General features: G+C 41.9%; 1 protein-coding gene across 1 annotated transcript; it reads left to right on the forward strand.

Moving 5' to 3' along the window:
• Window positions 1–1,813: 1,813 nt before the first annotated feature.
• LOC150041476 (uncharacterized) lies at window positions 1,814–5,934 on the forward strand. The gene is made up of 2 exons (XM_090327163.1): window positions 1,814–4,077; window positions 4,584–5,934. The coding sequence occupies exon 1, from the start codon at window positions 2,077–2,079 to the stop codon at window positions 4,060–4,062; it is 1,986 nt and encodes a 661-aa protein (XP_090183289.1). The 5' UTR covers window positions 1,814–2,076; the 3' UTR covers window positions 4,063–4,077; window positions 4,584–5,934.
• Window positions 5,935–14,556: the final 8,622 nt, after the last annotated feature.

Consider the following 14,556-nt stretch of genomic DNA (forward strand, 5'->3'; position numbering starts at 1 on the left):
TATAAAAATGTTTGAATCTATACAAATCAATAAATGTTAATTCAGCATATTAAACATATTCAGGCCAGATAGTACAAGATTACCTTGATTATCTGAATAGACAGCAAAAAGATTTTGAAAAAATTCAACATTCTTTTCATAATAAAAGCTCTTAGAAAACAAATACAAAGAACATGCGTCAGCATAATAATGCTGTATCTAACAAACTTAAGGCCAATATCATACTCAATGGGTGAAAACTGAAATTTTTTCCTCTAATATCAAGAAGAAAACAATGGCGTGTACTCTCCAATTCACATTTATATAGTAATGGATTTCTTATTCAGAGTAAAATGGCAAAAGAAAAAATATATCAGCCAGGTGAGAATAGCTCACACTTATAGTCCTATTCAGGAGACATGAGGATCACAGTTCAAAGATAACCCAGGCAGAAAAATTCCCATGAGAGTGTTATCTCTAATTAAGCACTCTAAAGCCAGAAGTGGACTCTGGGGCAAAGGGGTTGAGTGTTAGCTTTGAGCAAAAAAGCTCAGTGTGTGGCCAGGAGCCTGTCCCAGTGGTCCAGTGCTTACCTAGTTAGCATGAAGCCCCAGATTCGATTCCTTGGTACTAAATACATAGAAAAAAACATAAGTGGTGCTGTGGCTCAAGTGGTAGAGTGCTAACCTTGAGAAAGCCCAAGGACAGTGCCATGCCCTGAGTTCAAGCCAAAGGACTGGCAAAAAAAGAGGCCAGGTGCATCAGCCATCTCCCAGGCCTTGAGTTCAAGTGTCACAACTATCACAAACAAGAAAAAGGAGGGGTGAGTTTGTTCAATGAATGCTGTACTATTATGGAATAATCACATTGTAATCTATTTGAAGTATTTATGGATAGTAATGAAATAATTGCATCTGAGCCAATAGCAGCTATCACATACTGAGTTGTTCAAATTCTGTTTTTGTGTGGGTGCTAGTTCTGGGGTTTGAATTTAGGGCACTCGCTGTCTCACATGAACCAAAGGGTTGTTTCTGTTGTTTGGGTGGTTAATTAAATCTGTCTGCTTATGCTGGCTTTGAAGCATTATCGTTAGATAAGCGTTAGATCTTAGCCTCCTGAGTAGCTAGGATTCAGGCGTGAGCCCGTGGTGTCTGGTAACAGAATGTTTTAATTTTTTTTTGTTTTATTTTTCGGTACCAGTCTTGGGGCCTTGAGCTCAGAGCTTGGGCATTGCCGAGGAGCTCTTTCACTGAAGGTTAGTGCTCTATCACTTGAGCCACAGCACCATTTCCGATTTTCTGGTGGCTTTTTGGAGATAAGAGTCTCTTCAGACTGTTTATTTTGCCAGTCCTGGGCTTGAGCTCAGGGCCTGAGCACTGTCCTTGGACTTTCTCAAGGCTAGAGCTCTACCACTTGAGCCTCAGCACCACTTCCGGCTTTTTTCTATGTATATGGTACCAAGGAATAGAACCCAGGTCTTCGTGCATGCTAGGCAAGCACTTTAACCACCAGGCCAAACTCCCGGCCTTCTCACAGGCTTTTTTGCCCTACATGGCTTCAAACTGGGAACCTGAGATCTCAGCCTCTTAATTAGCTAGGATTACAGGTGTGAGCCATTGGCACCAGACTACATATTCGTGTTGCAGTGGCATTGATTCCCCAATGGTGGCTCTTGCCAATGAAGTTTCATTTCAGTTGGCACCCAGGAAGCTATATTGCTCCGAGTGCCCAGTGGGTGTGGCTCTGTGGAAAGCAGCTGGTTCCATCAGGCCTTGCGACTGCAACGTCATACTATCGCGCCTGTGTCACGCCGTCGCCCTTGTGGTACCATCGGTGTGCAGCAGAGGTCTTGATGGTGAGAGCTTCCACGTTATTACCTGAAAGAGAGTGAGGGAGGAAAGTGGCTGAGGAAGAGAGCAAGACTGTGTAAAGAGTGGACTTGAATTCCGTGGTGGTAGCCTTTGCAGTGGACGCTTGGCAGCGGTAAGGCGACCACTACAGCGCGAGGTGGGCGGCGGTGTCGTCGGAAGTCGACTAGGCCGCACTTCCTTAGGCCGCAGCTTGAGTAGGCCACCACAAAACTAAGTAGCAGCAGTCATGGCCTTGGACTTTGGGGACGGTAACAATGGCTTCCGCCACAGTGAAGTCGTTCAGTTCATTAACAGTGAAGTTCTCATGAATGGAGGGGGGCCGGAGTTTTATGTGGCCTTCAGCTCGCTGTCCTGGAAGGAGGTCGAGGACCAGCTCCGATTGGTTGTAGCAAATCCGCAGGTACCGCACTCTCTCAAAAGGGCCTATGCGTGGAGCAGCTTGGCTTTGGGTGTAAAAGCCTCGGTGAGACATTGTGAGCAGCAGGCTCGTTGTGTTCGGCGACTGCAGGATCAGATAGACAAACATGAGGTAGCTTCTTGGGCTCTCATTTCTCAAGTACAAAAGTTGCGTGAAGAGCGAAATGAGACTGCTGCGCTGCTGCAGTTTACACAGACTGCACTATGGCAGGCCACGGAAGAACGTGAAGCCCTTCGCAGCAGGTTGCTCCAGGCTGAGAAATCAGCACAGGTCACCTCAATGGCTCCAAATACACCAGTTGGGGCTCAAGCCATACCATCCAAGGCCACAGTGGTGCTTCTAAATGAAGATCAGCAGACCAATGTAGGGCCTATAGGAGCTGTAGGGGGAACTGGACCCATGGATGTACACGACAGGCAAAATTTGGAGGCTCAGATACCAGCCCCAATACCAGGCACCTATATGACAGAAACGTTAAATTCCTGGAACTCTGTCGTGCAACCCTTTCAGCCAGTTGCTCCTCAGCCTGTGGCTCCTCAGCGAATGGTTCCTCACTCAGTAACTTCTCAGACAGCAAGTTCTCAGTCAGTCATTCCTCAGAAAATTGCTCCTCAGCCAACTGATCCTCAGCCAATCGCTCCCCAGCCAGCAGAGCCTCATGGAATCACATCTCAGCCAATGGAGCCTCAGCCAGTCGTCCCTCAGGCAATGGAGCCATATTTATTCTCTTCTCACCCAATGGACCCTCAACCAATTTCTCCTCAGGCAATGGAGCCTCATCTAATTGCTCTTCAGCCAGTCGTTCCTCAGCCAGGTATCACCCAGCCTATGCTCTCTCAACCAATCTTTATACCATACCAGCTTCCACTATATCCACCATTTCCTGTTGGAGTTCCATTCATGCATCCTCATCCACCTGCTGTTGTCATGGATTCAGCGTCAGGAGTAGTCCCACTACGCAAGGCTCCGGTGGGTGTATACCCTCATGGCATATGGGCTGCAGAAGGCTTCCAGGGAGAGATGGTTCCTCTGTGCGACCAGAGGTGCGATGTCCAGCTGCAAGGTCTGGAGAACCTTCATGGGCCCTTCTTCCAAGGAGACAGCAAAAGTCAAGTGAAAGAAGAAGATTCAAAGAAACTCCAGGGACCTCATACTTCAACACATAGAGTGAACACATATTTCAACCAAGCAGAACAAGCAAAGAGGTTCCACCAAACCGATCTCCTTGGAGAAAGTGGACTCCACCACCAAGAAGATCAGAATCTGCAGGGGATGATTCCTCTGGGCAACAGCAGCTACAGTCAGAGTAAAGGCCCAAAAGAAGTCCAAGGAATGGCCTCCTTGGAAGTAAGCAGGAGCGAAATCAAGGAAGAAAGTATAGACATTGTCCAGGGGATGGTAGGCATGAAGATAAGCAGGAGCCATGCCCAGGAAAAAGAGGAAAATACTGTCCAGGAGATGGCAGCTGAGGGTATAAATAAGAGCCTCACACAGGAAGGAAGTACAAAGAGTGCCCAGAGGGTGGCAGACTCAGAGTTCAGCAGTAGCTGCAGCAAGAAACAAGGTGCAGACAAATCTCAAGCAATGCTTGTGTCAGAAAGCCAAGCTGAGAGAAAAACCCCAAGGAAAAAGCTAGAGATAAAACCCGCAGAATGTCAGTCTTCTTCCTGCTGCTATAAAACAGATTGGGTCTGTTCATGGTGTAAAGGGATGAATTTTGCGTGGCGCTCTGCCTGTTATAAGTGCAAGAAAGTTCGTATGCACGTTGAGAGAGGAGGTACTGATTCAGGATAATCTGATTTCAGAAAGGTAAGCAGAATTGAAATACTCCAAATGAATTAATCTCCTCAAACCTATTTCTTTTAGGTTTTTCTTTGTATCAAGGTTTGAATTCAGAGCCTAGTGCTTGTGTAGATGGTGCTATTCCACTGGAGCCAAGCGTCCAGTGTGCACTTTTTGCTATTTATTTTATCCTGAGAGGCTAGGTTAATCATAAGCCATCAACACTTGGTGCCAATTGACATTTTTGTAGCAAGGGATATATTTTATTTCAATGCAACAGAAATATTTCAATAAAACAAATTTTAAAGCAAAATTGCCCTAGAGAAATTTAACCCATTATTCTTCTGCCTAAATTGACCACTTAATTTGGGGGGTATGCCTGTAGACAAATATGCATATATTTATCTGCTTAGTTTTTCTTACTTGAAAATTGGGAATTTTTAAAAAATCTTATTGTAAATGTGATGTACAGAGGGGTTACAGTTTCATAACTCAGATGGGAATTTCTTATTAAGTGTGTTTAAATTTGACAGGTGGTGGATTCTCTATGGCTGCTGCTGGCTGGATGGCACCGTGGAGAAGCTCAATTGAAAAAACTATTCCCACTCTTTTCTGTTTTCCTCTTCATTTTCATTCCCTGAAAATATTGTAAATGAGTTCACAGTTTTAAGCCATATTAAATCTTAGAACACTTTGGCTTCAGAGTGTTATTTGGGTTGGAAATAACTAGTGTGCATGTGTGGTTTTCAAGTTTTATAGGTGAGGTCCAATTTTTGTGTCTCAGTTCTACTAGACTTGCTTATTGCTGAATCTGTCCTATTAGAAGATTTTCTCCCAAAGCCAAAGACAGAACATTTTGGTTCTGATGGATCAGTGAGACCTTCCAGGCATATAACCAAGACAAGCGAGAAGATAGGCAAGAGATGTTTTGGTCCTCATCATAGTGACACTGTAGAACAAAGCAGTTTAAATTAAACTTGGTATATGTTGGGGAAGGGAGCATAACTTGGAAGATTTTGGAGGGCTATGGTGTTAAATTTACTATGTCTAAAATCAAATGGATTAATTAATTCTTCAGACAAATTTGTTAGGGGTTGTTAACGTTCAAAATTATCTAGTGCATTGATTTTTTTGATGAATTTGGTTAGGTGACTGGAGAGAGTATGACTTGAGATACAAATTAGGAATATCTACCTTGTGTATGGTGTGACCCTAGCTAAAAATCAGTCAGAATAGCATACAGAAACATTTTTATAGTTGTGGAGGCAGCAAGAAAGAGACTTTCCTGAAAGGTCTTGAGTGAGCAGACTGTTCTTCTCTTTGGTTCCAAGTGAAACATATTTACAGTGCCTAAGAGAGGTAAAGAGGTCTCATGAAATTGCAGGCAGTGCTTTTAAAAATCCTCTTCTCATTTTCACACTGTCACATCACGCTGGGTGCTGGTCGCTAATGCCTTTAATTCTAGCTGTTCAGGAGGTTGAGATTGTATCACAGTTCAAAATCAGCCTGGGCAAGAAACTCCTTGAGAATCTTACCTCCAGTTAACCACCAAAATGCCAGGAGTGGAGCTCTGGCTCAAGTGGTAGAGCTCTAGCCTTGAGAGAAAAAGCTCAAGGACAGGGCCCAAGCCCTGAGTTCAAGCCCCAGAATTGGCACACACAAAGAAAAGAGCTAGTTGTTGGTGTCCCACACCTGTAGCCCTAGCTACTTAGGAGGCTGAGATCTAAGGATCATGATTTGAAGCCAGCCCAGGCAGGAAAGGCTGATACTCTTACCTCTACCTAGCTATCAAAACAGCTGGAAATGGAGCTGTGGCTCAAGTGGTAGCGCACTAGCCTTGTGCAAAAAACTCAGGGACAGTGTCCAGGCCCTGAGTTCAAACCCCAGCACACACACACACACACACACACACACACACACATGCACGCAGAGGCAACAAGTCACATCATCTTCCTGTCTGCTCATGAGCTTGCCCGAAAGCCCACAGAATTGTCTTGAAAAAAGAGAGTGTTGCCTGGCACAATGTTGAGTATATAACATCCTTTGAATCAGTGCTGCTTCCATTCCAAATCTCTACAGTTATTGGTGATTGTGTATCTGAAGGGAAGACATCTGGGCCAGTGTGCTTTCTGTATATAGGTGGTGCTTCTCTTGGGAGGATTGTTTTCTAATAGAGCTGGTTAACTTGATGCCTGTAGCTCATGCCTATAATCCTAGATACTTAGGAATCTGACATGTGAGGATTATGGTTGGAAGTCCACTAGGGCAGGAAAGTCCGTAAGATTCATCTCCAGTGAACCAACAAAGAGCTATGGCTCAAGAGTTTGAGTACTACCTTTGAGTAAAAAGTGGTTAGGGACAGAGCCCAGGCTGTGAGTTTAAGCCCCAGGACTGGCACACAAACACAAACTGTTCAGGGTCCAGTACTCTTGAGAATAACTTCTGGGGCTTTTCCCTTCCAATATATGTGTTGTTTGTAGTTTTTCTTCTTCTCCAAGGCAGCTGTGGCAAAGTAAGGAGGAGCCAAGGAATGTTGAGCTGGGAGAATGGGATGATAATCTGCCTCCAGTTTGAAGCAAAGATGTGTTTGTGTTGCCTATGAGTTCCTTCTCAGGTAACTCAACAAGTTATACATTTTCACAGTTTTTCTGATCTTAACTAATAATAAAAGTGTGTGAAATTATCTCAAGTTTCTTGTGTATTGTATATCTTGGGGTAAGTTGGCTCAGAGCCAGTAGCTCAAATCCCCATCTTCTGTCTATCCCACTGAAGTGCTCAATCTAGATGCTCAATATTGGGATTCCTCTAATTCTCTCGAGTTACCCAAGAATTGCAAGCACTTGTATGGGTCCTTTCATCCATCAGGATTTTCTCTGCTACCCTTAACATCCAAGTCTACTTGACCCCTTAAAGGTGAGCATGGGTGTTCTTTCAGTGCTGGTGGAGTACAGGGGTGGGAGGGGAGGCCAAAGGTGTGGTTTTTGTGCATTTTGGATCCCGAATGCTTGGGGTCTAGCTACCTCCTTTGTATGAAGAAGCTATTTCCCCAAGGCTGTTTTTTGACGTCCCTTAATGCCTGTGATCAGACATTTTCCTTCCTATCTTTTTCCCCTTCAAGGCCTAGTACCCAAAATGTAGACTGTTTTCTCACAAGACATATTCCGTGATACAAACGAGGATAAAGGCTGGAAACCTGCTTGGCAAGAGACAGGAATGGGACCAGAGAACAAAAGAGACCCTGCCTCATCTGCCTTCTCACATCTTTCACACATGCAGTTGTTGTGATAGGCCTGGTTACATGGGAGAGGAGCACTGGAGATGAAGGTGTCTGTTAGGGTCATTAGACCCAATCAGTCATCTGGGTTGGGGCAGGATTTTATTCTTGCTTATATAGCAGATTGAGTACAGGCTTTGCATTTCATATTCTGGTACTTTACCATTCCACTCAAGCTGGAAGCTTGTTTTTACCTTTTTTTTGAGGTATTGTCTTGCTTTAGCCGTGGCTATCATATTTTAGGATGTTTCTGGGAATTACAGGCTTACATTACTACATCCACCTTTTGACTATGGAAATTGAATATCCTGGATTATTCTCAGGATGCCCTGAAAACTCTTTGTCCAATCTCAGTGGTCCACATAGCTTGAGATGACAGGTGAGTACAATTTTGCTCAGCTGTAAGTTGAGAAGGGAATATTGTGAACTTTTTTGCCTAGGCAGACCTGGAAACATATTTCTCCTGATCTCAGACCACTGAATAGCTAGGATTACAGGTGTGGACCACCAGTACCTGGTTTGCAGTGTGTGTGTGTGTGTGTGTGTGTGTGTTTTGTGGGTCATGGGGCTTGAACTCTCTGCCAGGGCACTGTCCCTGAGCTCTTCAGCTCAAAGCTACTGCCCTACCCTTGAGCCAAGCCCACTTCCTGTTTTCTAAAGGTTAATTGGAGATAAGAGTCTCAGGTCCTTTTGTGTCTAGGTGGGCTTTGAACCTTGATCCTCAGGTCTCAGCCTCCTGAGTAGCTAGGATTACAGGCATGAGCTACCACATCCAGCCAAGGGGCATGTGTTTCTGATGCTTGGGTGTTTTTAGCTCCTTGGACTTTTTGGACTATAGGGCCAGATGAGAGCTAGGAATGTTTTTTTCATGTACCAGCAGTCCATTGTAGATGTCACTATAATTGGTGATTTTATGGCTTCAAAATAGACTCGGTTGTTTACTAGTATGTAGTTTGACCTATATGAAATCACCTCATGCATATACCTTGTGTGTGTGTGTGTTGTATAAACATTTTGTATATTTTAATTTTAATTTGACTGTAGTCTTTCAGAACTGACATTTCCCACAGCAACCTGAACCAAGTCTAACATATCACTTATTTTCTTCTAGGGTGGGTGCACACAAAAAAGGATAGCATATATCTAAGCTGAGAGCCTGAGAATTAGAGCTAGAGATCCAAGTTCAGTTACTCTGTTACTCATTAGCCATATGACTTCAAATAAGTTACTGAATTTTTGAGATTCATCAACTTAGTTTACTTTTTGTCTCATTGTGGGTGCAGGCTTGGGTGCTGTGGTAATGCATATAAATATTTGTTAGAGATCTAAAAGCTACTATCAATGTCTTACTATGACTGAAATATGCTTACTAAGTATATTTTGCCATCTGGTAACTTTAAGAATAATAAATACCCATATTAATAGTTCTTCATATTGGGTCCTATCATTCCCATTTTACAGCTATATTAAGTTAATGCCCACAGTTGGGGATTGGTAAAGCTTGGTGTGAAGATGAAATTTTACTGGTTGCAGGATTTTTTTTGGCAGTCACAGGGCTTGAACTCTGGGCCTGGGCCCTATCTCTGAGCTTTTCAGCTCAAGGTTAACGCTCTACCACTTGAGCCACAGAGCCACTCTGGTTTTCTGGTGATTAATTGGAGATAAGAGTCTCATGGACCTCCGTGCCCTGGCTGGCTTTGAACCATGATCGTCAGATCTCAGCCTCCTGGGTAGCTAGGATTATAGGTGTGAGCCACCTGCACTCTGCTGATGGTTTCATATTCTACACCTGGGTAGTTTCAAGATCTTGCTCTTCCCATATCATTCTGTTTTAACCATTTAATCATTCTTAGTAGTATGCTTTCATATTGATAGGGATTATCAAGATTTAAGCTAAATGAGACAATTGTAATGGAGGGACTTGAGATATGGGGTCAGTCTGTTGATCATGGAGCTACATTTAGAATCTCTCAAATTTTGGGATATATGATCACCTAGGCTTTCAGGAGTAGGACCTTTCATTACCATAATCACCAGAACTGTAAAAAAAAAGTGAGAATGATAATTTAGAAAATGACTTGTGTTTCATTGAGCAGGAAAACCTTATGGAAAAGGTTGTGTTGAAGTTTAATATGATTAAGATAGAGCACATTTTTCCTATCTAAAGTCTGAAATATTCAATTTTTCGAGTGCCAGCTGTAAGAGTCTAATATATTTATATATTTTTGAGTGGGAAAGGATATGATTAAAAGAGACTTCAAAAATTTTAGTCTCATGTTCCAAAACAAGAGATGTAACTGAGGTTTTTAAAATCAGGTGGGGGAGGAGGGTACCAGTGGCTCACACTTATAATTCTAGATAATCAAAAGATCTGAAGATCAGAGGTTAAAGCCAGTCTGTGCCGGAAAGTCCATCACATTCTTGTTTTCAAGTAACCAGCAAGAGGCTAGAAGTGGAGCTGTTGCTTAAGTTGTAGAGTACTAGTCTTAGGCATAAAAGCTCAGGGACAGTGCTTAGGCCCTGACTTGAGTTCAAACTTCAGTACTGGTACATATACTTTCTCTCTTACACACACACACACACACACACACACACACACACACACACACACACACACACACACACAATCAAGCATAGTACTAAATGTATGACAGAGTGACACAGAAATACATAATTCCTTATCATGTACAGTGTAAAAAAATATCTTCACACAAGCCAGGCACGGTGGCTCACGCCTGTAATCCTAGCTACTCAGGAGGCTGAGATCTGAGGATCAAGGCGATTAACCTCTAGTAAATTGGAAGTGGTGCTTGGCTCAAGGGTAGGGCAGTAGCCTTGAGCTGAAGAGCTCAGGGACAGCACCCAGGCTGAGCTCAAGCCCCACTATCCACACACATACAAAAAGTCTCAACACAAATGTTACTAAACTATTTTTTTTTTGCCATATTGAACTCAGGGGCTTGTGCTTATTAGGATAAAATAATAGTGCTGAGCTAGGCATCCAGGTATGATTTTCATTGTGTGTGTGTGAGAGAGAGAGAGGGAGAGAGGGAGGGAGGGAGGGAGGGAGGGAGGGAGGGAGAGAGAGAGAGAGAGAGAGAGAGAGAGAGTGTGTCAAGGTCTGGAGGCTGTCCCTGACCTTTTTGATCAAGTCTGGCACTCTACCACTTGAACCATAGTGCCACTCCTGGCTTTTTTTTGTTAGTTAATTGAAGAAGAAAGTCTTGTGGAGTTTGATGCCTGGGTTGGCTTTGAACCACGACCTTTAGATCTCAGCCTCTTGAATTGATAGGTTTATAGACTTTTTCACAAGTTATTTTGAGGATAAAATCTTAGGCTCAGTGATGTGTGTACCCAAGCCTCAGCTGCCTACTTTTAGGCTTTCCTAAGACTTCTTTTGGCTGGTTAGCTCCTGGCCCATTTTCTCAAACCTCTCTGGGTATAAAGCAAGTATGGTGCTCAGTTTAGGGCTTAGTAATGCTACTGTGAATCTCCAGTATTTTTTTATTGCTTTACAGATTAAATAAACAGCATGCTTTCTGAGAAGTCTTACTATAAAGTGTGCATTGTGCTCTACTCTTTAGAGGTAATTGTTACTGTCTCCAATGAAATCCTGTCCTATTCGAAGAAAAAAGGAAAATTTTCACCCAACGCTAAATCTGTCTTTTCAATGATTCCATAATATTTTGTCATACAGTGCTCATTTTTGAAAGATTATATTAAAATTAGTAAATGATTTTTACTTGTTTAAAATTAAGAGGGAAAAGGAAATGTGCCTTTTATCTGGGCATCTTTGGTTCTTGTCTGTAATCCTATCTATTAAAGAGGCTTGAGATCTGGAGAACTATAGTTCAAAGACAATCTGGGCAAAAAAATTCATGACACTCTACTCCCATTTAACTGGCAAAAAGAAGATGATGTAATTGTTCAACTGGCACAGTGCTACTTGTGAGCAAACACACTGAACCATAAACACTGAGTTCAAGCCTCACTACAGCACACCCTCCACAAATATGTACCATTAGCTGTTACATTTACAAGATCACAATATTTTGCTTTTGTTTACAAAGCTACTTATGTAAATATCTTTTATCTCATTCCTTAGCTAATTTTTTCTTATTGTAATATATAGATCAAATTCATATTATAAAATTTCAGAAGTTTCTTAAAACCTTCATTCAGGCAAAAATATATAGATAAAATAATAGTTCTTTGGATTTTAAACTTTTATGTTAAATTCTAGTGGTTAAATTTTAGTTAGGTGTTTCCAAGGAAAAGAACAGATTTTTATTTTTATTTTTTCAGGGCTTAGATCTGCGCTCAGAGTCTTGCACTTTCCTGGCAAGTGCTCTTCCACTGTGCTAAAATCCCCAACCTCAAAAGAACAGATTTTGAGCCGAGAAGTTAGAGTTCCTTTGAAGAAGTGGTATTTGCTTGTACTACTATTATATACTGAGGGCTCCCACCCAGGATGAAGAGACATAGAAAGATGATTCAATCCAAAGGCAACTAGGTTGATGAGGCCAAAAGGGCTACATGATGATTTATTTGCCTGTCAGGGGCTGAGATGTGGAACGTGAAGAGTTATTTCTACAAACCAAAATGAGGCAGATCACAGAGTAGATGTTCAAGAAGTCAATGTCAGAAGTGATATACTCCTTAAGGTAAATTAGAAGCTACACTCTCCAAAGGGTTTCCTTTATAAAGAGAAAGAAGATGGGGGGAAAGGAGGTGATAACTAGATCCCAGATACTGTGGCATCTAGGTTTACAGGATTAGGCATCTAGGATAACAGGTGTGAGCCATGGGTGATGGCTTTTAAAGTTTTCTTTTTTGTCTGTCTTTCCTTCCTTCCTTCCTTCCTTCCTTCCTTCGTTCCTTCCTCCATTCCTTTCCTCATCCTCCTCATTTTTATTTTTATCAGTTTTAGGGCATGAATTCTGGGACGGGAAACTTGTTCCTGATCTCTTTTGCTTAAGACTAGAACTCTATCACTTGAGCCACAGCACCACTTCTAGCCTTTATATGAGTAGTTTATTGGAGATAAGAATCATGACTTTCTTTCCTGGGCTATCTTCAAACCTTGGTCCTCAGATCTTGGCCTCCTCCTTAGTATCTAGGTTTACAGGTGTGAGCTACCAGCACACAGATTTTATTTTCAGTTTTTAAGAGATGGGACCGTAGTACATTGCCCAGATTAGCCATGAACACCTGGGTTCAAGCATTCCTCCTCAGTAGCTGGGAGTACAGACAAGCCACTGTGCTTAGCTATATCACTTAAAAAACAATAACAAAAAAGTCTCTGTTAATTTGGATGAATCAACTGATGATTCAGATTCCATGCCTGTAAGCCTGGGAAGCAGGCTTGATTCATGTAGATTCTGATGAGACACTGAATCTTAGAACCATGCTGAGTTTCAGTGAAATTGGGTTTCCTAGCCAGGCCCTGGTGGCTTGTGCATGTTAATCATAGCCACAGAGGAGGCTGAAATATGAGGATACAGAGCTACTTCAGGCAGGGAAGTCCATGAGTCTTATCTCAAATTAACCATGAGAAAACACTGTGGTAGAGTGCTAACCTTAGCCTTGAGTGAAAATGCTTACGGTGCCCAGGCCCTCAGCTCAAGCCTCAGGACCAGCATACAAATACAAACACACACACACACACACACACACACACACACACACACACACACACACAGATTTCCTTTAGGTCATGGAAGGAGGTAAAAAATAATCTATATACAGAAGACAGGAAAACTATGACTTTGCTATTCTAGCTAGATTGTGAAGTTTGACAATGCAAGTTAAATTAGATGTACTATTACTATGCTAGAGCCCTGTACTTTCCTTTAGCATAGCTTATATTAGTTGTTCTTGCATCACTGTGGCAAAATACTTGACAAGAATAAGAGAGGAAAGATATATTGTGATTCATGGTTTCAGAGGCATTGGTCCATCATGACTGGCTTTGTGGTTTCTGAGCCCGTATGAAGACAGGCATCATGGCATGGAAGATATGGATGAGAAGACCTTTATGGTAACCAGGAAACAGGGAAAGTAGACCAGGGATCAGGCATATACTCTTTAAAGGCATGACCCTAATGAGCTACTTCCTCCAGCTTGGCCCTATTGCCTACAGTTTTATCACCTCTCCAATATCTGGAGCACAGCATTTAACACATAGGCCTATGGGAGCCATGTACTTTTCAAACTATAATACAGCCTTTCAATAAATTACCATCATTTATTTGCTTGTCTTTACTGGACAGTGAGCACTTAAATACAGATGTATCATTTTTCTACATTTTAAGTACTCCATCATTTGGAATATATTATTAGATGCTTATAAATGATTGAAAAATAAGTGCATTTATTTATTTTATGCCAGTCTTGGGGTTTGAACTTAGGGCCTAGGTGTTGTCCCTGAATCATTTTTGCTTAAGGCTAGTGCTCCACAACTTGAGACCCAGTTCTAATTTGGCTTCTTTTGAGCAGTTTATTGGAAATAAGATTCTTATGGATTTTTGGCTGGCCTCGAACTCCAATCCTCAAATCTCAGGCCTTCTCCCTCTACCTCAGAAGGTAGGATTAGAGACCTGATTCACTAGTGCCTTGCCTTGAAACACAAATATACATAAAACAGGCTTAAATACAGGAACCTGTTTCTAGTCTCTAACTTTGAACAAAATAGTCACATATGTAAGCCAAATGTTAGCTCTACATAAGGAAACCAGGTATTACCAGGGGATACACTCTATTTTTAAAGACATTTTTCTTGGTTTATAAAGGAAGTTAACTTCAGTGTGGAGAGAATGTGTAAACTTACCACATGTGACAATATTATAACGCTTTCACAGGAGAATTCACACTTATAGATGAGCTAGTGGAAGAACAAAGTTAGTTTTGAAAGGTTAGAGAAAAAGATTTTGAAATGTCAGAGCTACTGAATAAAGCTGACCACGTTTGGCATGGTCTTTTTAATCTATCTGGGTCTGAGAATATCCTAGAGCATTTGAAATGAAGACAATTATCACCTCAGATGGGGTATACACATGCAAAATTCTGTCACCTCTCAGAGACCTGAGGAGGTGACAAATTTAGATAAGAAGACACTTTGAACCTTGGATGACAGTTTTTTCTTTCAGGGCTTTTGTGATTGATTTAAATGGTGGCTATACTTAAAAATGTTGTAGTTTTCTTTAAACTGTGAAGCTTTCTTCCTAGGTTCT

The sequence above is a fragment of the Megascapheus bottae genome, chromosome X (genome assembly GCF_031878675.1).
Source record: "Megascapheus bottae isolate mThoBot1 chromosome X, mThoBot2.hap1, whole genome shotgun sequence".
Classification (NCBI taxonomy): Eukaryota; Metazoa; Chordata; class Mammalia; order Rodentia; family Geomyidae; genus Megascapheus; species Megascapheus bottae.

Coding starts and splice junctions, on each gene's coding strand:
- LOC150041476 (XM_090327163.1), top strand. CDS start 2,077: ATGGCCTTGGACTTTGGGGACGGTAACAATGGCTTCCGCCACAGTGAA.